The following is a 27,413-nucleotide window of genomic DNA, read 5'->3' on the forward strand; positions in this document are numbered from 1 at the left end:
CGCCAGATCGTTCTTCTCGTTTCTTTGTTTGCTGTCTGCATCCTGTCCCCTCCAGAATTACTTTGTACGACTCTCTGCGGTATTCACTTTTTGTTTTTGGTACCTGTTCCATTAGTTTTTTTTTGTGGTGCTTTTGATTGCTTTTTGTCTTGCACCATAGCTATTCGGTTAATTTTGTAGCGCCTTTTGTTGCCCTGTGCAATTTTATTTGTTCGTTTAGTTTCGTAAAGAAAATATTGAATTCCCTGAATCAGTTTGGGGGAAACTACCAATCAAATTACAATGGTACCTTAAGGTACGAGTTTAATTCAATCTGTGACCATGATGTAACTCAAAACAATCATGTCATATCTTAAATCATCTTTCCCCATTAACCTGAATGGAGCTGACATTGTGTTCCAGCCTTAAAATTATTATTATTTTTGATTTATTTATTTATTTTTTTAATGAGTATTAACACTCAGTAATATTGTACTTTATAAAAACAATAACACAATTAAATTGAGAGTATAGAAACAGTTTTCAATTCAATAGACATTGTGCTGTTCCTTGTGGTGTGCAAACCTCGGCCACCTGGGAGCAGTATAATACCGACATATGGATGGATATGCGGAGACGGTCACAACCCCTCTATAAGATGCAGTAGTATTTATTTATTATTATTATTTTTTTACAATTATAAAATATAAGCCTGTGAGTATTGTTATATTGTTTGTCTACATGTGCTGCACCAAAAATACCTGTTACTTAAAGGGTTATAACACTGCAACACTGGCACACTTAGTTAGCCCCTCAATGGCGTTTTGCATTGCTTATTAGCATTAAGCTAGCGGACTTTAGGAAGGCAAAGTTATGTTGTAAAGTCACAGATTTTTGCTTGCAAGTCAAACCAAAAAAATCTGCCTAACAACAGCTTGTAACTCGAAAAACTGGTAAGTTTGGTCTCTCTTATCTCTTTTTTGTGTCAATGCAATGTGCACACAATATTAGCATGAAAACAAGAGTTCAAAACATTCAGAGCGACCCCATCCCATTACACATATTAAATTTCATTTTTATAATCGGGATTATGAATAAATGGGAGCAATATGATAACTTGAACATTGCAATGTGATGGTTTCTCTTTAAATGTTCCTAACTCCTGTTTCCACACAATTTTTTAATACAATTATGGTTAAGTACCAATCAATTTATCAATTCCTTTTTTCTAATGAAATGTGCACAGGACACTGGCATGAAAAGAGGAGTTCCATTACACATTTTATTACATTTATTTTATAATCCGAATATAGTTAAAATGAAACTAATTAGTATTATTTGTGATCTGCCGGGAATGTCTTGAAGTCTTGTTTCCATGTTTCAATATGACATTTATTTTATGTATTTACTCAGGATCAGTACAATAAATAGGGAATCAATTGTACACAATCAAATAGAATAATCTATTAGTATTATAGTATGACCATCTCTAATATGCAGCGTAAGAGAAGAAGAAGTAAATACGTACTGCTTGAATAGTCCGGCGGGGCGTACATGTCATTGAGGTGCACCGGTCCTGGCTTGGCCACCTTGAGGTAAACCATATCGGACGTGTTCTTCAGGGCGGCCACCGCCTCCTCGTGACGCACGTCCTGAAGCACGATGTTGTTCACCTGAACAGTGAAAAAGTCCTTTAGAGACCCTGAATGTATCTTTAAAGCAGGATACACACATACTGATAATCAAAACAGAATTTGAGCATTTTGCACCTAAGGCCAAGTTGGTGGATGTCTCTGAAAGATTATCCTGAGCAATTACCCTGTGGTATTAGGTTGGTTAAGAGTGACTTTTCCTTCCTGGTCTGCACATAAAACGGTCAGGGTCAACAATCATTAAGCGGGGTAATCACATACCGACAATCAGGCCTTATTTGAGCCTTTTACCTCCCTTCTGATGAAAACCAACAAAGACCCGATTATCGGCAGTCTCTAAGAGATTATCCTGAGCAAATTTCCTGTGGTGTGGGATGTTTTAAGTGTGATTTTGAGAGAAAGCGTTGTGTGTGGTGTGCTGTATTGGTCATCTGGAGTACCCAGTGTACTATGGGGTTTAGTCTCCCATTTGCATTTAAGTAATTTCTTTACACTACAGTACTTGCGGACCTTTCATTTACGTGGATTCTTCCGTCCAGATCCACCGGCGCGTAAACTGGGAATGAATGCGGAAACATGAAGGGGGTGTGATTCACTGACGGCTGAGGATATCTTCATATCATGGAAAATGGACCTTTCTTAAGACTTATGAATGCCATTGAAATCCACGGAAAAGATAAAGCACACTTTAAATATGAAAATGCCTTATGTAAAAGATGCAGTTTTAAGTTGGCCAGTTGGGACGTGCAGACCGCTATGGACCATGTTTTTTTATTTTATTTTATTATTATTATTATTTTTTTTTAATAAAATAAAGCCAATAAAAGGAATTTCATCAGAATGCAATGCTTATGAATGAGTGTTTGTTAGTTATTTTTAGTGGGAGGCCTGTGCTTGTTATTTTGAACAGGCCAATTCACCTTTTTTTCTTTCAAAAAGATTGTAAAGACTTGCTAACATGTTTGAAGCGAATTGCTCCTCACAGTTGTAGGTGAGCAACGTAAATAAATGGGGTAAACAAAAAATAACATGAGTACATTGTTAAATACTTCAATAAAGTACAACCGAACTCAGTTTTGCTCCCGCTGCCTTTTTAAAAACATTGTTTTGGCGTGCATGCATGCTACCGTATGATTTAAGGTAGCGTATGTTTTACCATGCCTGCGCCCAATAATACGATGCGCCTTATGTATGTGTTAAATACAGAAATATACCCCGTAACTGAAACTGCGCCTTTTAATGCGTTGCGCCCTATGGTCGTGAAAATACGGTAGTTAAATTATAGTTACTTTGGAAATTTCCATGATTATAATTTTAGTAACAATTGAAAATTTGACAGGCAACGTCTCCATTTTAGGGTTGCTCCATCTCGAGTGCATATCTGGCATGAAGGTTTCTAAATGACAGGCTAAAGTTGACGGGAGAATCTGTGCAGCCAGAGATAACACACTTGCCCATTTTCTCCTCCTCATGTGTGGGGTCTCTCACATTTAAGAAATTAGTTAAGATGTTAAAAATGGCATTCACGTATCGGTGTCGCACCAGCCAACACAATCACAGCTCGGAGGATGAGGTGAGATTTGTGCATATTTTCAACAGCGTGAGTGAAGCCAAAGGTTGGCTGTGTTGGAGTGTGCGTGGTGAGAAGAGAGGTCAAAAGCAGTAGGTAGCGTCAATGTGCAGTGGTAACTTGACTTAAGAGTTAAATTTGTTCGGTGACCAAGATCGTAATGCAATTTACTTGTAGATCAAATCAATATTCCCCGTTAAAATGAACTGAAACGCCAATAATCTGTTCCTGCCCTCAAACAACTGTCACAATTTTTGTTACAGTTCTAATCAAGTAAAATAGCACTGAATTTCATATTTAAAAAAAAAATGAAAGAGAATAAAATAGATGTTAAAAAATAAACTAGTTTATAAAGTGTAATCACGAATAATTGTGAAAAGCTGCGAGTAATTGACGCGCACTCTAAAAAAGGGCTGCAACTAACAATCAATTAATTAATACTTTTGGCTATGGGTTGACTAAATTTAGCGCCTCAGTCACTTCAACATAGTTCCTGGGCACCAAGATGTCAGAAGATGGCGCCAAAGTAATACTTATAGTATTATATAGAGCTTTGGCTTGGGCACAAAAACAGCAAATAATGGAGGATAGATTTCAAAATGAAAAACATACTGTACGTAGTACAGTATTTGTTTTTTGGATGTGTGCCTTTAAGGGGTGTGGCCTAGTGAGTAACATCAGGAGCTAGAGACAGGTTGTCAGGTTGGTCTGCGTGTGAGCGTTTGGGCGTGAGTTGTGGCCTACAGCACCTCCTTGTGAGTGTTCGCATTTTCAGCGACTGCGGCTCTCCTTGCCCACACGTGAGGGAATCACAGTCCCTTAATCGGGCACGCGTAAGTCAAGGAAAGAAATCCAAGAAATGTGAGGTTGAGGAGGGTCTTACAGCTAGCAGGCGGTCTCCTGTCTGCAGCCGTCCATCTTTTTGCGCAGCTCCTCCTTCGATGATCTTGGTGATGTAGATGCTGTTATCGCCCGGGATGTGCTGATTGCCGATCCCTCCGGCAATGCTGAATCCAAGTCCTGGAAGATTGCCACCAAAATATTGTATCATCTGAGAAGTTTAACTTGCAACCAACATATAAAACATTACTTGTTGGGCCATCATCCATTCTAAAAAATTACTACAGACAACTCTATTGAATTGGGTAGACACTTCATGAGGTAGAGCAGAAATTCACAACAGGTGTTTGATCCAAGAAAAGAAAGTCCAACTTTTATGCCTTTTTATGACTCCTCCAGTCTCTCTCTTGCAATCTGCTTATGACTTTTTTTGCTTCAATTGCTGCATAGATTTGAACTAAGATCAGTTCTTGTCATTAGTAGTAATTAATAGTTGTTAGTATTAGTAATTAGTAGTAATATCCTTTCAGTTTATATATATATATATATATATATACATACACACACACACGGTATATACTGTACTGTAGATAGATATTGATTGATTGATTGATTGATTTTTTTTTAAGTGATTCAAGTAAGTAAGTGATTCAACGCCTCTTTTGGAAATGAAAAATACTACAAAAAATTGCTCCTTTGTCCAAAAATGTATAAATGTCATCTGGTAGAAAACAAAAAAATTTACATTTTAAAGTGTTAAGTCTAGAATAAAACCCATTTTACCCATGTTTTACCATTCAATCCAGTATATTTCAAGGAATTACAAAAACATAGTTTTCATGGGTTTCAATTGGCCATAAGTGGCCACAATAGCCAAATGGTAAAATTTTGTGTAAATGGTATATTACTGACATATTTAAAGAGCTGAAGTTGGAAATAACAAAATCAGACTTGGGGAATTTTCATTACATTTGCATTAACAGCTAAAAACGGGAGACACAAATGGACAGTTAGAGACCAGCGGTTTCATGTTGTGGCTGTTTGTCATGTTGTGGCTGTTTGTCGACATTTAGCACTTACATCTGTGTCGTTTACCTTTGGGCCCTTTGAGCAGGTTCACCTCCAGGATGGTCTCGGGCGGGGCCTGCCTTCGCCTCACCAGCAGACGCACCACCGGCCCCGCCTCCTTCAGGGCCTCCACCGCCCTGCTGTGGACCACCTCCGACACGTCCACGTCGTTCACACGCAGGACGCAGTCGTTAACCCTGTGGATGTGTATGGGGGACGGCATTACATCATCATCATCATTACTATTGCTGCAGGCTGGCTTTAGTTTTCACAATTTTTTTTAGGAAAACACACAAAACCCTGAGGAGGAGAAAAACTCCCACACACTGCTGCACAGTGAGAGAAAAAAAAGTAGTAATTACAATACCAAGGCTTGAAAATAGGCAAAAATGATTGGCACAGATTTTTAAGTTTTCCGATAAATTAATTGCGGAGACGGTCCCAAAAAGATTGGCTGGGCTGGACGCACGGGCATTAAGTGGAACAATGTCCTTACGTCACCTACGTGAGGGAAGTAGGAGGCGCAGGTGAAGCTATTTGGTTGACAGCGCAATGAAAAATAGTGTCCAAAAAGGTGAGGGAAAAAAAGGAGAAAAAGTCTGGGAGCATTTCAAAGTCAAAGACAAGGCGAGCACCGTGACGTGTAATCGTTGCAACACGCACCTTGTTCTCCGCTGAAGACGCCCAGTATGAAGCCATGTAGGACCCAAGACAAGGTAAAATTAGCGTAGGGCAAATCAGTGAGATTAATCTCAATGTACCTTACTAACATAACGTTAGCCCTGTGGAGGGCTAGGTCTGTTATGACTACCGTCGAATCTGTGGCTTGTTTATTATGATGGTGAGAAGTAGCCTACAGTATGCCCGTGACCATAATTACTTCACACAGGGTGCCTGCAAGTTTTGCTCAGTGTAGGCAGTAGGCACTGTGTGACATAATGGATAGTGTAGTACTGTAAGTGGCTACAATTTGAGTCATGTGGGTGAAAACCGTGGCAAACGTGGTCAAAGAAGACTTAGGAAGTAAAATGGGTCATGTATCCAAACAGGACAGGGTTTTGTTGAAGTCAAATGGAGGAAATATGTTTCCTCGCGAGGTGTCTTTGTTTTAGTTTGAACACTTCCAAAACTTCTGGAAACATAAAGAATATTTGTCTTATTACTAGTCAGCTGGTCTAAGCTCTTAAACAAACAGCCATGAACCTACTGTATTATTATGTCGCATGATAAAATGCTAGCTGCTGAAGTGACGTTACACAAATGCTGTTAATGCCTGTTTTAATTCATGCCTTGGTATTTTGATACAATAAATGCAAAGTTTAAAATGAAATTTATTTATATTTGTGTTGGAAATTGCCCCACTGAAAATATTTCTAGACAAGAAAATACAGTTTGCTGCTATGCACAATTTCAATTTAAAAAATATAACTGTTGATGAGAGAAAAAAGGAAAAAAAAAAAAAGGAAACCAACTGGTCGTTTGGTATTAAGTGTTTTCCCTTTTGTGTAGTCATAATTGCTCTTTATCCAAACAAAGAGTACTCGATTATTCGATTGAATTTTCACTAGGATACTCGAGTACTAAAATATTCGATAGCCGCATTCCTACATTCAACTCCGCCGTTATAGTGTCGTATTTTTATTGCTTAATAAAACCCTTGCTTCAGGTCCCTGTGGGATTAACCTGCAAAAAAATTCTACTCAAAGTAAGATAGTTTTTCCTTAAATGAAGTCATTGATTAGCAAAAGTTATTTCGAGCCTTGTATTACAAGAAAAATATAGTACTTTTACAATGATGAAATCAGAATTTAATAAGAATGAAGTTACAATATTACGGGAAAAAAGTAGTCATTTTATGCAAATAAAGTTGCAGTATTACCACAAGAAAGTAACAAATTTACAAGAAAACAGTTAAAATATTTTAGAAGGTAGTAATTTCCCCATATTGTTGATATATGTAGAATGATAAAAATGTGTAATTTTATTTGACAAAGTCAGAATTTAACAAGAATTACTTTACAATATTACTAAAAAAAAAAAAGCAGTATTCTTGAACAACAAAGTTGCAGTATTAGGAGAAAAAAGTTGTAATATTTCCAGAAAAAAATAGCAATTTTAAGATTCCAATGTTGCAAAATTATGGGGAAAACATAGTAATTTTAAATCAGAATTTCAGAATTTAATAAGAATGAAGTTACAATATTACAAGAGAAAAAGCAGTAGTTTTAAGAGAAAAAAGTTGCAATATTTCAAGAAAATATAGAGTGATTAATATCCCAAAGACAGTCAATATTTATGACTACAATAGTCAGAGAAAAAAGTAGTACATTTTACAGTAACAATGTTGAAAAATTAGGAAAAATAAGTAGTATAAAAAAATAAGCATTTTATGATAAAGTCAGAATTTAACAAGAATTATGAAAAAAAAGTAGTAACTTTACATGAATAAATTTGCAATATGAGAAAAAAATTTGAAATAGCACAAGAAAAAAGCTAGTTATTTTACGATAAAGTAAGAATTAAATGAGAATTATAATTAGAGAATTACAATAACTCATAATAATAATGACTGAAAAAGTGGCAATTCTACAAGAATTAAGTTGTAATTATAGGATAAAAAAGTTGCAATATTACAAGACAACAAGTAGTACAGTGGACCTTCACATATTAACAGTTTAGAATTTCCATTCCCACCTATTCGCAGGTTATTTGGGGGAACCCATTCCTCAATATTTGTGGTATTTTTTCCCAGTCCCCCGCTGATTCATGTTTTTTGACCCTATCTTTCGCTTGCTGTCCTTTTTTTCAGGAAAAAAAAATATTTTTAGAGTAGAGTAGAAAGAAGAGTAAGTAAGGAAACGGTACCCCAGCCTTCCGTCCATGGCGGCTGCACCTCCAGGAATAATCTTGGTGATGAAGATCCCCGGATCGTCAGGAATGTGAGGATTATCGATGCCTCCCGCGATGCTGAAGCCCAGGCCGGAGTTCCCCTGCGCACACATCGGAAGTGACAAATTCACTTGAGCTGAGCGGCTCGTCTTATTTTGTGGAAGCGCTTCCATGTGACAAGTGCAGAAAAGACTTCGCTTGAATATTTTCTATTATTGATGAATCAAAGTCACAACAAATTAGGACAAACACAGACAAGCCAAAGAGTCCAAGCATGCATGCATACGGATACGGACGGACACACACACACACACACACACACACAGAGAAAAGAACAGGTTTTTCAAGACTAAAGCTGGAATAGTCACAATAAATCTTAATTTAAATTATCATATTATGAAACAAAGACAAATAAATAAGTAATAAAAAAATTCTAACAATAAAAATATGACTCAAAAATATGACGCAATATGACTCAAAAAATACATACATTTACAAAGTTCCAATACTGCCCAAACAAATTTATTGAGGATAAAATTGCAACATTGAGAGAAAAAAAATGTAGCTATTATATAAGAATAAAGTTGCAATACTATGAATAAAACATTGGAATTTTATGAGAATGAAGTTACAAGGCGGCACGGTGGCCGACTGGTTAGAGCGTCAGCCTCACAGTTCTGAGTAGCGGGGTTCAATCCCCGGTCCCGCCTGTGTGGAGTTTGCATGTTCTCCCCGTGCCTGTGTGGGTTTTCTCCGGGCACTCCGGTTTCCTCTCACATCCCAAAAACATGCATTAATTGGAGACTCTAAAATGCCCATTGTATTAATTTCCCTTGCCCGTATTAATTGGAGACTCTAAATTGCCCGTAGGTGTGAATGTGAGTGCGAATGTTGTTTGTTTGTATGTGCCCTGCGATTGGCTGGCAACCAGTTCAGGGTGTACCCCGCCTCCTGCCCGATGATAGCTGGGATAGGCTCCAGCACGCCCGCGACCCTAGTGATGAGAAGCGGCTCAGAAAATTGATGGATGGATGGATGAAGTTACAATAGTTAAACAATAAATGATTATTTAAGTTACAATATTTTAAGAAAGAATGTAGTGATTTTATGAGACTAACGTTCCAATATTACACAAAACCACCGACATAACCTTACATAAATAAGGCTGCAGTACTGCGAGAAGAAAATGGTAATTTACCAAGAATAAAACCGCAATATTTAGAAAATTTTACGAGCATAAAGATGCAATACTAGGTCTGAAAAGTTGAGAGGGGCTCCTGAAGAGATGGAATCTAACAAGTCATAATTATTCAAGGACAAAAGTTGTAATATTATGACAAAAACATCAGAATTACACAAGGACTTTTCAGCATTGATATTCAACAACATAAAAAAAACAGCCTAGCAGAAAAGGTCAATTTAACATAACATAGTGGTAACTTCACTTATGAGTGCCCCAACTTTTTTTCAGTTTTTTGTTTTTTTTTGCTTTGTATTGCAAGATTTAAAGTTACAGTACAAGCACATCTACAATTATCTTTTCCTATTGAAAATAACGAACATGACACAAATAATCTGTTCCAACTGTCCAAAAAACACCAACAAAAAAATCTTTTTTAAAACTAAACTAGCAAGCTACACTATTGTACTTTATAAAAACATAAGATCATAACATAATTAAATACAATGTAAAGAAGTAAACAGAGTCTGCATCATGATTTCATGCTTTAATTAAATGGACGTGGCTCAACGCTCATTCTGGTGTGCACGCCTTTGCCAGTATAATACATGTACATTTGACGGTGAAACACAAGGATAATAACTTTTTTTTAAAACAAATTTTACAGACCATAAAGTATATGCCTGTGAGTAATATATTATGTCTGCATGTGTTCCGATATTATTTGTTTTAAAGTTCCTATCATAATGTTGAGACTAGTTTCGGTAGCCTGTCTATGGCATTTTGCATTGTGCGTTAGCATTAAGCTAGCTGACTTTCGTAAGCCAGTTATGTGCACTGATTAAATACAGAACGTCTAATACTCTTTCTTTATACTTAGTATGACAGTAAACTTCAACTGGGATTGAAAAGCTAGAAGACTTATTTTTGAAGAATTGTTCATTATTTGCCAAACTGCTGCGTGGTATTGTGAAGTTTCCTGCAGCCCTCTAGCATTTTGAGAGTTGTAATTCAAATTATTGCTCACAACACCAGGGAAAAAAAAAAAAAAAGTCCAAGTGACAACCCATCTTTAAAAAAAGAAATAAATCATAAATTGGGGTATCACTGTATACAACATATAAGCAAAGCAATTTTTTTATATAGCGCATTTCATACACAAGGTAAGTGAATGTGCTCTATATGATTAAAATCATTTAAAAACAAAGAAAAAAAGCATCTTATAAACATTTAAAACAAAGAGAAAAAAATAAAAGTACAATTAAAACAGCGTACAGTGCAAGAAATACCATTTAAAAGTGGAAATGCTCTAAAAAGCAAAAGAGTTTTTAACCTAGACTTAAAAACATTCACACTTAGGGCTGATGTCACTTCTGTTGGCAACATATTCCATTTGTGTGCAGCATAAGAGTTAAATGCTGCTTAACCATGTTTGCTTTAGACTCCAAGTAGACATAACAAGACATAACATTGACTTACCCTCTCCAAAATGATCTCCTCATACTTGTACATGCCATCACTGCCATTCACCTGCCAAACGAGAAGACAAAAGCTGGTTAGAAACGCTGGCACAATTAATGACAATAGACAATAGAAAAAAATAGTACGCTACAATATTGCATTTAGGGATTAAAACATCATAAAAACATAAATAAATAGAATTAAGCAGTTTGTGCATCATGATCAATTAATTGCGGCTCCTTCTGGTGTGTGCAACATGGCTCCTGCGGGGCAGTTAATAGTATACACTGGAACCCTACGAATAGTGAAAATCTGCAAATAATTGACGCTCATTATAATTGCCATGAAATTAAAAAAATATTTTTCCTCATTTAAAAAAACAAAAAAACTAATAAGTGGGGGCTTCCTTGAATAAGTGGGGATAGGTTCCCCCGGCCCCAACAATCAGTGAATAGGTAAAATACCGAACAACGAATATTTGGAGTCCATTGTACTATAATACTATACCGTAAGTGACTCAGTAACTGTCGTAATATTAGTCGTTTTTCGGATAAAGAATATATGCCTTTTGTGTTCAAATACACTGTTTGTGCTCAAATATCAGTTGCTTGACGCGTTATACCACTGCCAAATAGATGTTAGCCTACCCATGGCATTTTGTGTTACCGTGAAGCTCGCAGACTTTTATGTGCTTGTCAAATACACAACGTGTAATTCTCTTTGTTTTCCAAACGGCTGCTTGCTGTAAATTGAGTGGAGTTGAGTTCACTGCCACCATACAGCGCCCGTATAGCAAGTGTGTGCTCACAAGTCAAAGCAAAAAATAAAAAATAAAAAATAAAAAAATTGACCGAACAACAGCTTGTCCATTGAAAAACTCCCAAGACGGGACACTCACATCTTGAGGCAGCACGGTACACAGAAATGTTTAAGCAAAATCCTGAAGCATTTACACCATGCACACTAAATAGGATTATTAACACACTTTGGATTGTTTTATTTCCTAATAAAACCCTCGATTTTTCAATGGATTCTGTATCTACACCATGACAATAAATGTGCAATGCAGTGCCCTCACAAACAAAAGTTCAGGTCAAGGGTCAATGGGATAATGGATGTGGATGTCCACTTGGCCAGCAGATACACACAAACTCACACACATACACACACATGTGGAAACAGTGAGTGTGAGGAGAGAGAGAGAGAGAGAGAGAGGGAGAGAGAGAGAGAGATACTTACATAAGGGCCTGCATCTAGTGAGTCTGCGTTGACAATGATGGGGGGAGGGTTGGCCTGTGAATATGAAGAGATACACATTATCTCAGCATATGACGGTGGATGCACACAAGACGCAATGCCGCACACAAACACACATTATCACATCGGAGTGAAGTGAATGGGGAATAGTCGGTGACTCCCCTCAAGGGGGTTGAGACATGCCAGCAAGGTGTGAGGGGCTGAAAATGACCACTGGGGTCCAGAGACCACACACAGAAAAACACACACACACACACACACACACACACACACGCACACAAACGCTTAACCACCAGGCAAACATTTGCTCCTATTAGTAAAATAATAATAATAAATAATTTCACATATCAAATAATTGATTAATTTATGGGAAATAATTAAATATTAGCAAAATAAAAGCTTTACATGTATATCTAATATTTGTTTTTAATAATGAATTGCTTTATAATAAATAATAAAATAAAAATAGTTAAAAAACTATTATATTATTTCTATTTACATACAAATACTATTAAAAAATTAAACATTTATTTACATTTTTATTGATTTTATTACATAAATGATAAATCATTAAATGAGAAGTCAGTAAAATAAAAAAATACAAACATTAAATAATTGGGTCATTTATTTATTTATTTTAAACGAAAATTAGTCAAATGAAGAAAATATGTAAATGTTATATTTTTAATTAATTTTATGTAATAATTGGTTAATATATTGTAAATAGTCAAATTTAAATGATCAGTAAAATAAACATTTTATATATATGTTTAACATTTTTGTATTGCTTACATTAAATAATTGGTTTAATTATTCATTATAATGAGTAAGGTAAAAAAATTAGGAAAATAAAAAAATACATGTAGATTTGTACCAATTTTATTGAATATTTGGTTAGTTAGCTTACCATGCATAACAAATAAAATAATATTAGTGAAATAAACCATTTTAGTTAATTATTAAATCGGTTGGAAAATATTTGGTTAATTAATCATATGTAACTTTAATATTTTTGTAAAATAAACTAAAAATATTTGTAAAGTTAAGTTTAACTATACGTTTCCATTTTTGATTGATTTAATAAAAAATGGTTAATTAATTTATTATAAATACAAAAGAATCTGAGTAAAGTTAAAAAACATTTTGAGCAAATATTTGTTTATAAAATATATTAATATATTGCTATTTAAGAATTGAAAATATTAATTAAACATTTTGCATATACAGTTCACGTTTTAAAATTGATTTTATTCCTTATATTCTTACAGAACAAGTCATCACTATGGATTGGAGATGATGATGATGCTGATGATGACAATGACGACGGCGACGATGACGACGATGATATTATATATCATATTTTTCAGCAAGATCCTCTTTCCCTTAATCGGATTATATTATATATTATATTATATTATATAACCTAATATAGTAATAATACTGGTTAGCACGTCTGCCTCACAGTTCTGAGGTTCAAATCCGGCCTCGCCTGTATGGAGTTTGCATGTTCTCCCCGTACCTGTGTGTTTTCTCTGGGTACTCCGGTTTCCTCCCACATTCCAAAAACATGCATGATAGGTTGATTGACGACTCTAAACTGCTCGTAGGTTTGAATGTGAGTGTGAATGGTTGTTTGTTTATATGTGCCCTGCAACTGGCTGGAGACCAGTCCAGGGTGCACCCTGGCTCTCGCCCAGAGTCAGCTGGGATAGGCTCCAGCAAACCCGCGACCCTAGTGAGGATAAGTGGTACGGAAGATGAATGAAAGAACGAAGTTACTTCAACATACTGCACTTTGTATTGAAAGCTACAGGAAGTAAACATTTATCCTCTCATATACAGTAACCCAGCGACCGGGCAACTTTAAATGTTGATGGTATTATAGAGAAGCAGTCAAAAGTGTGGACACAGTTTCTCATTTAAAAAGCAAAGAAAACTCATGACTGTTACTGTACGTGTGTGTACTGTGTACAGTATAAGTTATTAACTTCATCAAAACTTGAAGATGAAAGATGTCACATTTATGACCAGAGTTCAACACTCTTTTTCCAGATTGGCTGGCGTGTTGGCAAACTTTTTTCTGCAAACAAAATTGAGTCGTGTTACCCGCTCAGAGCTCATGTGCTACGACTCTGGACATGTGTGGACATCCCACATCAAATCCTCATCGTGCACCTTCACTTACAGCACAATTAGACGTTTGTTGAGACCCGCAAATGGATTGGCACATTTTTATTTTTCACAAAAAACAAACAAAAAACAAATATTAAGCATAGAAAATTCCAATATTACAAGCAAAAAAAAAGTTGTTACATTTAGAGCAATAAATTGGAATCCAGACCAAATAAAGGTGCTATAAAATTGCTATATTCCCAAAATTCCCAATTCAACACAAATCAAGATGCAACATTACAAGAAAAAAGTCAATATTAAGAGGGGAAAAAGTCACAATTTAGTGAATATGAGGTTGCAATAAAATTCTGAGAATAAAGCCATAATATTAGGAGAATAACTGCAATACTATGAAGAAAATGCCTTATTATTAAGAGAAAAAAGTCGGAATATGAAAGGAAATTAATAGGGTCTGACTGTCGGACATATAACATCATCAACTGACGACCGCCAGTATTGTGGGGCTCGGGTGCTAAATCAGGATACACTTGTCAATTGATCTTTAGCTCTATGTTAACCTCACGTCAATACATCAATTGTTGACTTTTACTCACATTTTTAATCTCGCGCAGCTGCGCAAAAACTAATAAAAATCTCAATTTTTCTGATTCTTTTGTTGGCTTTGAAAAAAAAATGAAAAAAAACCACACACTGCTGTCATAAAATTTGTAGCCAAGAAAGCAAACATGTATCAGTCAACCCAGAGGCCAGTCTGAAGGCACTAAATCAATCCACCAAGTGATATAAAACAGCAGCGTGACAGTGTAAACCTGCCTATCTCAATCTGACATAACAAACAGACAAAAAATAAAAAAATAAAGCAAGATAATCTCAGTGCAAGTACTGTAATCTCAACATGCGTTTGTTAAACATTCACGCAAATAAACCAAGTACCTGGGATTAGACTGGATTAGCGGCCTCCTCCCCCCCTTGGTTCCAAGAATGGTCATCCACTTTTATCTCTTGTCTGACCCAAGGAAGAGGAATATGCTCAATTTAAGAGCACTTGAGCGGCAAGGCACTAAATCTTAGTGCACATTTTTTGTCTGTCTGTGCTCCAGTAAGGCAATCGAGGGCCAAATAGTAATTTACGGCATCTGGATAATCCTATGATGGGAAGTAGGTTAAGGATTACAAGGGTCAAGTCAACGCCATTTCACAGATTGATGTCAATCCAGATTGTACATGCGTCAAACTACAAACACTCTTCAGGCTGGAGACATTGATCTACGTAAACACCTAGAATCTATTGAATTTTTATTTAAAGAATGAGGATTATTGCCAAGAAAATTATAAACGTAATCCTCCAACACTGAATCAATGGTTGACAACTAAAAATATCGATTGAATAGGTAAAAGACAAATTCCTAATTTATAACATCACGTAAAAATTGACAACCGGTTCAGGGTGTACCTCGCCTCCTGCCCGATGATAGCTGGGATAGGCTCCAGCACGCACGCGATCCTAGTGAGTAGAAGCGGCTCAGAAAATGGATGGATGGATGGACGTAAAAATTTATATTGTGATAAAACGTGATATAGAGAGAACTTTTTTTTTAAAATACATTTTTACCCCTCCCATCTGTTTTAAACATGTAAACTTCTTAAAACACACTTTTAAAGTATTCCTTACCATCTGTTCTCACGCTCTGGCTGTCAAGAATCGATCGTATAAGTTCATTTTGAGGAAATGGGCTAATGGAAATTAGCATAGATGTTACAGTAATTACAAACCTTCAAACAACTGCCACTTTAGCACACACGGAGCAGTAACACATTCAAACAGAGCAGACAGCAATACTCACAGGCATACAGTATATTCTCTCAACGTGGTGGAAACCACGACTGTTACTGCAGTTTAGTAGGGGACCTTATCTGCCTTTTCTTCTTGGTCTTAATTACACTACATCATCCAGTAGAGTGCAATAAACAAAAGGTAAGAAACATAATTTTTGCATGTTTTTTAATGTATAATGGAAAGTTCCAGTATTCTAGACACAGGATAAACTACAGTACATTTATAACTCATTGGGCCTGAATAGCATATGGCATCACTATAGCCAATGGGTCAATTAAGACTGAGCTCGATAAACTCTCCCTAGCAACACGGGCCTGCGTCTTCCCAGAGCACCCTGGTGGCGGCAGTGGGGCACGCTGGGTGGCGAGTGGGGGAGAGGGGTGGTCCAATCGCCTTGCACCTCTCTTGGGGGCTGGTCGGGGCGCTTCGGTGGGACTGGGGAAGCGCCCTGGTTCCAGGGACGTGGGTGGCGTCCCCCCCGACTGGATCCCCCACGGGATGGGCAGGCTTGCACAGCTCCCTTTGCGGTTGGAGGGGGCCGAGCCTGCCCTTCCTCAGTGGGCCGGCAGAGCAACTCTGTACAGCAGCTGACTAGCATGCATGGATTCACTCTTGAGTTTCCAGAGGCATATTATAGGATTTCATTGCTTGTGCTGGGACTAACAATGACACAGCTTGTATTTAGACATCAACTCCCCGGTTCTTACAGGTGTTAAAACACCTATATAAGTACACACCACACGTCAGTAACACTGAATTGAACCCCGTCCTCAAATAAGAATATGACTCCTTTGTAACGTTACTTGAAGTCATATATCTAGTCATGGGTGTCACTCATTTTTGTCACGGTCCACACTGTAGCTATGAATTTCCTTAGTGGGCCGTTATGATGACATGAAGTGGACGCACATGCTTTCGCGGGTCACATAAAATGATGTGACAGGCCACATCTGGCCCTCAGGCCTGACGTTTGACACCAGTGATCTAGATTGTTCAACTGTTGTTCTGCTACACCTCTTCACCTTTTCTGTCCTGTGCCTCTGTCTATCCCCTCAAACCTTTTTCTGTCCGGCTGCATTTTCAATAAACACCGCGATTGCAACAAGTGGAAAAACGGTAACTTAAAAAAAAAAAAAAAAAATCTATATTGAAATAAATAACTGGCACACTCAGATAAAAATGGAGCATAGGTAAATGGTTTTGCGTTTCCCTCATTAATAAAAAGATAATTAAAAATAGCAACTAAAAACCACAGGTTGGTCAGGGCAACACAACCTCAAAAATTAAACAAATGTTCAAACCCAGTGTTATCTATTGCTTATGGGTGGAATACTGTACGCAAGCCTTACGTACAGTATTGGAGGTACACTACAATTTGTCTATTTTAATGTAATTCAAGTGACACATATCCCATATGGCTTTGTTTACATACACTGAAGGAACAAATGAAGTAAATAATACAAATATTCAACCTTAGATAGCGTTTAATGCAGTGTATGACTGGAGACGTTGACGCCACCCACAGAAGTGAATGCAGGGCACGGGCTTCATCCCAATTGTTAAATAATCAATGCGTTCCCATGGCAACCTCTGCCTGCACGCAGCATTGGCCAGCAGGCCTACTTTGCAGCATCCCCCTGCTGCATTTCGCACTGCTCCTCGCTTCACATCTTTTTGCATTCCTGTGCTTACTCGTCACACACACACTCCAACACAGAGCCGCAAAAAGTAACTATCTCATATATGAATATTTACCTTTCATATAAGTCTGGATGCTGAAGAGCAATTACAAATTATTCTACCCTGGCATTCTTTATTTTTAAAACGCCTCCGATTTTCAACGCTCTACTCCTTCCACATTTCAAAATAGTCAGCTTATCTAGGACATCTTGCGAACTATTCTCCACACTTCCAAAATTGCTGCTCCTTCCCACAATGCCACATTTTCAAAGAAAATAATTCCTGGCATAATAAATGCAGACATTTTTCCAAATTGAATTAATCCGTCCATAATTCTCAACATATTTAACTGATTCAAACCATGCACAATGCAAGTAGCTCAGCTCATTCAGGACAGCTTAAGAAGCATCATTCACATTCCTAATATAGCTAAATTTTTTTCAGTATTACACATTTTACATGACAACATTTCATCAATGCAGAACGTTACTGTACATACAGTATATACTCCAACATTTTTCAACTGATTTAAATACCTCCAACATCCAACTGTTCACTTCATTCAGTACATCCTGTGAACTATTTTTCACATTCACCGAAATTCCCCACATTTTTCAGAATTCCACATTTCCATAACACCATTCCCACATTTAAATTTGAATCTTTAATTTTACAAATTAATTTTGCATTTTAGAAAATGTTCATCTTATTCAGGGCATCTTTGAATCTATTTTGCGCATTCCCCACATTACCACATTTTTCATTACTCCACATTTTCCAAGACAACATTCCCATATTAATGCAAATATTTTACATATTTACATACCTGCTCCTCCCACATTTCTCCACTGATTTAAACAATTCCAACTTCAAGCTGTTCAACTCATTCAGTAAAACCAAAGAACCATTTTCACATTCCTAATTTTGACAATTTTTTAAATATTTTACATTTTCAATGACAGCATTCCCAAATCAATGCAAGTATTTTACATATTGAACTGCTACTTCCACATTTCTCACCAGATTCAAAACACTCCAACTTCATACACTTCCGCTCATTCAAGACCTCTTGGAAACTACACTATCTTTCACATTCTCAAATCCCGATATTCAAACATTTTTCATTATTCCACATTTCTCAGACAACATTCCAAAATCAATGCAGACATTTAACATAACGACCTCCTCCTTCCACATTTTCTCAACTGATTCAAAGTTCAAACCATTCCAACTTCAAACAGTTCAGCTCATTTAGGATATCTTAGGAACTACACTATTTTTCACACTCCCAATATTGACACATTTTTCAGTATTCCACATCTTTTTGACAAAATTTCCAAATTAAGAGACATCAAATTTAAATGTATACCTCTTCCTTCCACATTTCTAAACGGATTTGAATTTCGCATTCTATATTTTGACATTTCAACATTACAATAAATGCTACAGCATTCCTGTTCAACATAAGCTTTTTGGTATTCACACGCACATTTCTACATAAAATTGCATTATTTAGTTAGTAGGATGGTGTTCCTACTCCTTTAACACTTGATAAATTAAGTAACAGCAATATTACACACAACGCCTCTCAGTGTGATGTAGTGCACTTTTACACACTACTGCAAACTATAGTAACAATAAATAAAAACAATATTCTTAAATGAATCCGGAAAGGTCACATTCATAAACCCTCTGCTTGTTCGTCACGGGTACAGCATGGTGGGCTGACATCACAGAGATGGGTGCTTTGAGCCCCTCAATATGCCAGCTCAGCCTCCATGTTGCCACACATGAGTCTAACTCTCGTAGATGATGCAACCGGCACTTAAGGAAGAGCTACGTGGCCAGGACATCACAGCTCATAGCAGATGAGTCAACCAGAAGAGCGGCGGCATCTTATGTGATCCAACTACAGTCCAACACACTAATGATTGAAGGCAATTTGAAATTCAACATTTCCGGAGGCAAATATGACATCAAAGCTGCGCCCAAACCTGCAAGATCAAAACATGTGAGACCAAATCTCGTATGGTTTCACTTTTAGTACAGGAGGTCGTCAGTTTACGACCTAAGCTAATGCAGTAGTGAAGTCATGATTATAATATTTGCAAGAAAAACACTTTTAGGCCAGTAATATTCTTCACTGTCAATTTAAAATAATGTCCTGTTTTTTAATATAGGGATGGAAATTTAAATTTAAAAAAATCTGATTAATTGATTAAATAAAAAAAATACTAAATCAACAGATCGATTATTAAAATAATCGTTAGTTGCACCCCTAAATGAGAGACTATCATATAACGTCACTTTGAGGGAGACTCTCAGTTCTCCAAATAAGAATTAAAGTGTTCTTGCTTGAAGCGGTTTTTATGTTTTGTTTTTATTGTCACTCCCAGTTGTAGTTTACTGTATAACTGACACCTAAAACAAAACCGAGTTAAATATTGTGTATTTAAATGCCAAAAGTATCACCCAGACCATATAATTTTGCAAAACAAAAGTTTGCGAGAATAATGCAAGCATATAATGTGAAATACCACAGATGGGCTAACGGAAATTACCATAGATAATATGGTATTTGTAAACGTTCAGACAGCTGCTCCTTTAACAAACACGGAGCAGCAACAGATACAAACAGAACACATGACAATACTTGCAGCCATACATTCTCTCTGCTCTGTGGGAACAATGACAATTACTGCAGTTTATTAGAAGACCTTCTCTGCCTCTTCTTCCTGCTCTGAATTACCCTGCATCTTCTTCAGTAGAGCTCAGTGCTGCCAGACATGTTGCAACACAATATGGTACTACAGTGAAGGATTAAAGCATGTTGGACAGCTAAAACTATACGGAAACTGTTTTTCATAAAGTTTCTCTGTATTGTGGATTTTCACCTATCCCGAGTGGGTTTGGAACCCACTGTGTACCGTTTGTGACCTTTTTGTCTAGTACTGTGCCGTGAGACCTTTGTAATGTAAAATACAGTAAGCGCCTTGGCTCAGTAACGGTTGCAAAACACTGACAGCACGCAGTCGGTGGCACTCGCTCAGTTCCTCCCGCTCTCATTGGCCCGTTGTACGCCACGCTGCAGTCCAATCAATAGCGACCCTATTACCATGCAGCCGACATCACATTCACACTATGGAGGGGTTATATAGTTGGGGGGGATACGGCAGAGAAGGTCTTAAGATAGGATGGGTGAACAACGTTGCAACGGTTGTCAAGAACAAAAGGTGCACTAATTAGGTGATACGCTGAGAATCTCTCTCCTTCTTTCCTGCTGCAACATATTTTGGAATTTATTTATTCTAATAAACAGCCACGCTGAAATTAATTACTATGCCCGTAAAACAGCTCCATTAAAGCTCAAAGTTCTCCGATATGATGCCCATGATTGAGCATTGTAACTGTGACTTTGTCGCCCCCTCATTGACCCCCCTCCCCCTGCTCACCATCCCATCTTCCCCTGCACAACACACATTGACATGCGCCTAATTAATTAATACTCCGTCACAGCTGTCGACAAGCCGCCCTCTTCATGCGGTGTTGCAAAAGCACGCTGTGGCTTACTGGATGGCAAATGTCACCTTCAAGTGAAAGGAAAAAGGAGAAAAGGGAAGTAGAGCTGAATTTTCCACATGTGTGATGTTGAGTTATAATATATGTGATTCAACAGCATACTGTAGTATAGTGACTCCCAACCACTAACTAAAACCCCAAATTGAGTGTTATTTATTTTGTTAAAGCAGAATTTTCTTGTATTAATTCTCATTAGACCAGTGATTTCCGACCACATTAATGTACTTTGAGAGATCATCATGTGTGAAAAAATGTCCAATTTCACTTAAAACAAATCTGTCTGAAAATTACTTTTTTTAAACACCACAAATTATGTATCTAGTCACTGTTGGTGTAGTGGTACACTCGCCTGACTTTGGTGCAGGCAGCGTGGGTTCAGTTCCCACTCAGTGACGGTGTGAATGTGAGTGCGAATGGTTGTCCGTGTCTATATGTGCCCTGCGACTGACTGGCGACCAGTTCAGGGTGTAGTCCGCCTTTCGCCCGAAGCCAGCTGGGATAGGCTCCAGCGTCCCGCGACCCTAACCAGGATAAGCGGTGTTGAAATGGATGGATGGATGGATGGAAATTATGTATCTTTTTTTATCTATGTATGACAGTGGCATATAGTGAAAGGCAGAACAATTAAATGCTCTTCCAGAAAAGAAGGTACAATTAACCTGAGTGTCCATTCATACATCAGAATAAATAGCTTTGTTTTTAAATAAAGAGGCCCAGATTTCAAGGAGTCAGCCAATTTGTGACTTCTGATGGTGAAAATCTTTGATTAAATGACACCTTCCAAAATTTTTATAAATGCCTACAAATGCCACAAGATGGGGGCAAAGGACTACTTTTCTATTAGAAAAGGCTACAGCCTGACGAAATGAAGCTACTCCTCTCACTTCAACATCTTAGGGAGTTTTAGTAAGAGCACAAAAAAGCAAAAAAAGATGAGTTATTCTGTGAATAACTGGGGATAGGTTCCAAAAAAAGTGATTACCATGAATAGTGAACTGAAAAAAACTCACACAAGCAATACAGGCATGCTAACCGTGCCTTGTTCTATTAGAATAAATACAAAATACAGTGGAACCCCGATTTACGAATGCCTCAATGTTCCAAGTATTCCATTTATGAACCATAGACCGAACAAAAATATTCCCCCGATGACTGAACTTTATCGCAACGTGTGAACGTTTCATTCAGCTTTTTTTTGCCCGTTGTGGGGGATTTTGCTTGTGTGCTTTTTCTGTATTCTTCGCCTTTATTTTTGCTGGCTCAATATGGGTCCAAAAAAGCAATTGACAAGTGTGGCAAGAGGGAGGAACTTGCTGTGGACTAAAAAAGACTATTTCGAGGAAAATATCAATAGCCCATGCGTTACAAAGCTTGCTCGCATGTACAGTACAGTATGGAAAAAACAAGTCCACAATTTCCACTTTTGTGGGAAAAAAAGTTCATTTTCATTGCTGCTGACATGGCCAAGGGAGTGAAGTATCTCGGGAAGGACCGAGAGAAACTTCTGGACAAAGTCAAAAAGCTGTTGCTCGATTCGATAAACAAAAAAACAGCTAACAAGTGATAGCATGGATTTTTCATAGATCACCCCTTGTCGTGTTTGATATACAGTACTGTATAGATTTATATATTAAACTTTTTCTAAAATACGGACTATTGTCAAAGCTGGAACCAATTATTCATGTTTAGATTATTTATTATGGAAAAATTATGTTCAATTTACAAACTTCCATAAACCCCGTTCAAGAACCAATTCCAAGTTCGTAAATCGAGGTTCAACTGTAGCTGCCAATACAATGCTGCTGATCAGTCAGTATTGTGAGGATGGCACATCTAAAGCCAAGACAGTGAGTCACAAACTAACAGCACCAGCGAAAGTTACATAGCACGTCAAAGCTGCGAGACACCCGTGACGTCACACCAATCCACCCCCACCGCCTCGCCAACATTGAAGTCAGCGCGGCAGGGTCTCGCCTCCCTCGCAGTACTCGACTTCAGTCACATGACTGGACTCAAGTCAGACTTGAGTTGCCAGAAAACTGTAGAGAAAATGGTTCAGCTGCTGAAACCATCAAATAGCTGTCGTGTCTCAATACCATATGACTTTTTCAAAACTATTGTGAAGTCTGTGCTAACTGATTTTCAGCAAATAATCAATTGCTCACTTCAGTCAGGTGAGTTTCCTAAACCTCTGAAAGTAGCTGCCCTCATCACATAACAGAATTACCTCTCATCAAAGTGCTAAATGATATACAGTATGGTTGAACACTAACTCGGAAAAGGTGTCATTTCTTGTTAGATCTCAGTGTGACGTTTGATGCAGTAGATCATAACATACTGTTGAACAGGTTAGAAATGTGGGTAGGCCTCAATGGAACAGTCCTTAAATGGTTCAAGTCCTACCTGGAGGCAAAGCTATTTCCTAACCATTGGATGATTTTCAGTTTCATCGAATAGCAATGACATATGGGGTACTTCAAGGGTCAGTTCTTGGAGCCCTTTTCTTCAGCCTGTTTATGATATCCTTGGGTCACATTCTTTAGAACTTTAATGTTGACTATAACAGCTCTGCAGATGCCACACAGTTAGATCTAGCAGTGTCTCCAGATGACTACAGTTCAACTGAGGTGTTGTGTCACTGTCTAAAACAAATAAAAATAAATAATTGAATTATCCAAAATTAAATCACAACAAAACCGAGGTAGGCTTACTGTTTTTTTTTTTTTGGGGTGTTTTTTGTGGGGTTTTTTTCAGTAAAGAAAAGAGGATTGCTGTTAGTAAATGCCTCTAGTCACTCTCTTTAAAAAACAAAGACCACGTCCGAAACCTTGGTGTGCTGATAGATTCCAATCTAACTTTCAGCAGTCATATCAAATCAATCACTAAAACAGCTTTATAGCTGCTGACGAACACATCCAGAGTTAAGGGTTGCATGTTCCAAGCAGACTAGGAGAATCTAATGCATGCTTTTATCACCAGTAAACTTGACTATTGTCATGGTTTTCTTACTGGACCCCCCTAAAAAACTCTTTAACAGCTGCAGCTCATTCAGAACGCTGTAGCTCGGTTTCCGACCAAAACCAAGAGATCACACCATATTACTCCAATTCTAAAGTCTCTACACTGGCGGTCAGCTATAAGATAGACATTAATGTTCTGCTACTGGTCTGTAAATGTGTTACAGTTGCAGTTGTTTGAAGGTTTATACTGTCTGTTACATCTATGCTAATTTCCATTAGCCTGTCTATTACGTTTTCCATTACATGTAAGCCTTGAGCTAGCGGGCTTTCATTGGATGAAACTACACGGTTTGGGTGAACATTTATACACGTTTTTCTTTTCTTTTCTTTTCTTTTCTTTTACGTGTCAGTTTTAAAGTCAATTTCAACTGGGAGTGATGAATAAACAGCTTGAAGGAAGAACAATTTGAAACATTTTGGGAGAACTGGGCGAGCGAGTCTTGTCTTTGTTTCCTCAAACATAACTTTTATTTATAGAGCACCTTTAAACACACCTTTACAAAGTGCTTTGACAGACCGAGCAGAACGCAATACATAAAAACACAGATGGACACCAATGTCATGATCATACAAAAACAACAATGACAACAACAATGTAAGAGAAGCCCCAGGCATTACAATAACCCAACTGAGACAAGGAGGGTTGACGTGGAATGATACAAATAGTTAAGTAAATACTAAATAGGTTTTAAAACAAACAAAATAAATAATAATAATAAAATATAAAATTATCAGACTGAGTCATTCTTCACAGTCAGTCCTTTCAATCATTGCCGCCTGACGAGAAATTCTACTGAGCACTTGCACAGCTTGGATTTGGCTGATTACATAATTGGACATTTTAATGGTGAATATTAATCTGCAGCGACCCATACTGGGTTTTATACAGTAAGCGGGCTGATCGGGATCTGCGATCTCTCAGTGAGCAGAGTAGTGACAATGACGCTCTTGATATACAAGAGCCCAACTACTGTGCTTCATAGTGTTGTTCAGCATGTTCCTCCTAGCACATTTGACCACATGGAGAGGCTGAAATGTGGCCTGACTTGTCTCTTCCAAAACCCACATTGAAGTCTATTGGTAATTAGGTAGCCTTTCTCCATCCCTTTCTTTTCTCCACCACTCCATTTTAACAAGCTTTTCTTTCCCACCCTGTCTTGTTCACTTGGCAAAGGTGGCGAAAGCACTCACATTTTACTTAAGTAGAAGTACAGATACTTGTGTTAAAAGAAAGACTGGTAGAAGAAATACTGATTCAACTCCTTTACTCAAGTTATAAAGTACAAACTAAAATGTACTCCCGTCATATAACTTGCCTCGAGTCAGACTTAAGTCACACATTTTAGGACTTGAGACTTGCTTGGCTAAAACTGAAAATGACTTGACTTGAATTGGCCTTGAATTACATGAATTGACAAGTCTAACCTGTCTACATTTGAAAATTCTGCATTTTCAAGACAATGTGTCATTTGTTTTATTTTGCAAAGAAACCCACCAGTTCGCTATGATGTGGCGTGCAGAGGCCACTTCAGGAAGCAAATATCCTGACGGGAGCTCCCAAGATTATTACATTTTGATAAAATCGGGAAAAAGAGAATGGCATCATGCAAGGTTTGCAACTCAAAGATAAGAGACACAACAACTACGATATCTAACTTCATCCGTCACGATAACACCCACAAAGACAGCTAAGCGACGTTAACAGCACAGTTTAGCTAACCGATAGCTGGTAAAACATGAAATAAGCTTCATGTCAGTTCTGTGTTTAATTGAGAAGATGATAAAGTAATAGACAAAACAGAGACCGGTTTGTAACCATTAAAAAAATGATCGTGAATGCGTTAGTACAGCTAACAAATACGAGTACCGATACCGATGCAAAATGGCTAAGTATAAATGGCGAGTATATGTTGTCACTTATGACTTACTTAACCCAAGTCATGACTTGGCTTGACTTGTTTGGTTTTTGTCACAGTTACTTGGGACCTCCTTGAAACTTGAAGTTTAAGCCTTGATAGGTTACATATTTATGACTTGCATGAATATGACTTACTCCCACCTCAAACAAATAGCATATTATCAATGCCACGATATGCCTCTGGCCCAGTGAGTTGGACACCCTGCACCCAAATTTTCTGTCAATCAAGTTCACAGTTATCAAAACATCTTTGGAAGGCAGTCGGTGATATCACTGCAGCCGACATCAAAAGCTTAACTTCAGGTAAACAACATTGGTCACCAGGAATTCTATCTTGAAGTGTCAGCGGAAAACTTTCTTTCTAGAGGTCCAATATCATGTTACTTGAAAAAAATATGCCATAAGAATGGGAATTGTGACTTACCAACTTCAAAAATAGTATCTAAATACAGTAACCAAATGTCACTGGTATTGGGAGCATTCTTGAAATACAGCACTGACTGGCAAACATAGGATAAAAAGGCAATAACTCTACAGAAGCCATGTCAAAGAGACTATCATGGATGTAATCATGCATGGTATTAAACCGGGATTGTTTCTATTTCCTAACCCAAACAACAGAATTGAGAAATGTTTTTTTTAGGTTTCAAAATTATGTTGAACTAATAGGAAATGATAATATAGTGAACCCCACTTTATCGTGGTTGATCGTTTGCGCCACCAGTATATCTCAGATTATTAAGCAATCGCTTTTTAGGGGTTTTCATCATTCCCAAAAAGACTCATGGCTATATTTGCTCAAAAGGGTGCTGCAACTAAATACTGAGCAAAGGGTCTGAATACTTACGGCTGTGTGATATTCCAGTTTTTCATTTTTAATAAATCTGCAAAAATTTCAACAATTCCTTTTCCCCCCTGTAAATAAGGGGTGCTGTGTGTACATTAATGAGTGAAAAAAAAAGAACTTAACTGATTTTAGCAAATGGCTGCAATATAACAAAGAATCAAAATTTTAAGGGGTCTGAATACTTTCCGTACCCACTGTATGCCTGTGAGTATTGTTGCATGCTCTGTTTGTTTGTGTTGCTGCTCCATTCGTGTTAAAATAGCAGTTTCTTAAAGGTTTATAATTACCGCAACATCAATGCTAATTTCTGTTTACTTTGTTTTTCGCATTATATGTTAGCATTAAGCTAGCAGACTTTCTTTAGATCAAATTATATGGCTTGGCTGGACATTATTTTGCTTAAGTATAAAATATTGAATTCTCTTGTATGACTCAATTTTACAGTCAACTTCATCTAAGAGTGACAAATAGCTTGAAGCAAGCAAGCTTGGTCTCTTATTTGG

General features: G+C 37.4%; 1 protein-coding gene across 7 annotated transcripts in view; it reads right to left on the reverse strand.

Annotated features, from left to right (window-relative positions):
- The window catches only part of dlg3 (discs, large homolog 3 (Drosophila)), a 132,905-nt gene that overhangs the window by 60,063 nt on the left and 45,429 nt on the right, over positions 1-27,413 (reverse strand). For 4 of the 7 annotated variants that reach the window (XM_061686314.1, XM_061686315.1, XM_061686312.1 and 1 more), the window contains 6 exons: positions 11,879-11,932; positions 10,658-10,708; positions 7,975-8,099; positions 5,137-5,306; positions 4,085-4,221; positions 1,508-1,652 (listed from right to left, as the gene is read on the reverse strand). In XM_061686314.1, coding sequence (XP_061542298.1) covers positions 1,508-1,652; positions 4,085-4,221; positions 5,137-5,306; positions 7,975-8,099; positions 10,658-10,708; positions 11,879-11,932 — 682 coding nt within the window. Of the gene's footprint in view, positions 1-1,507; positions 1,653-4,084; positions 4,222-5,136; positions 5,307-7,974; positions 8,100-10,657; positions 10,709-11,878; positions 11,933-14,962; positions 14,979-27,413 lie in introns of those variants that run through there. The other 3 variants (XM_061686317.1, XM_061686316.1, XM_061686318.1) reach the window with 2 other exon arrangements.

Source organism: Phycodurus eques, chromosome 9 (assembly GCF_024500275.1).
Source record: "Phycodurus eques isolate BA_2022a chromosome 9, UOR_Pequ_1.1, whole genome shotgun sequence".
Taxonomy (NCBI): domain Eukaryota; kingdom Metazoa; phylum Chordata; class Actinopteri; order Syngnathiformes; family Syngnathidae; genus Phycodurus; species Phycodurus eques.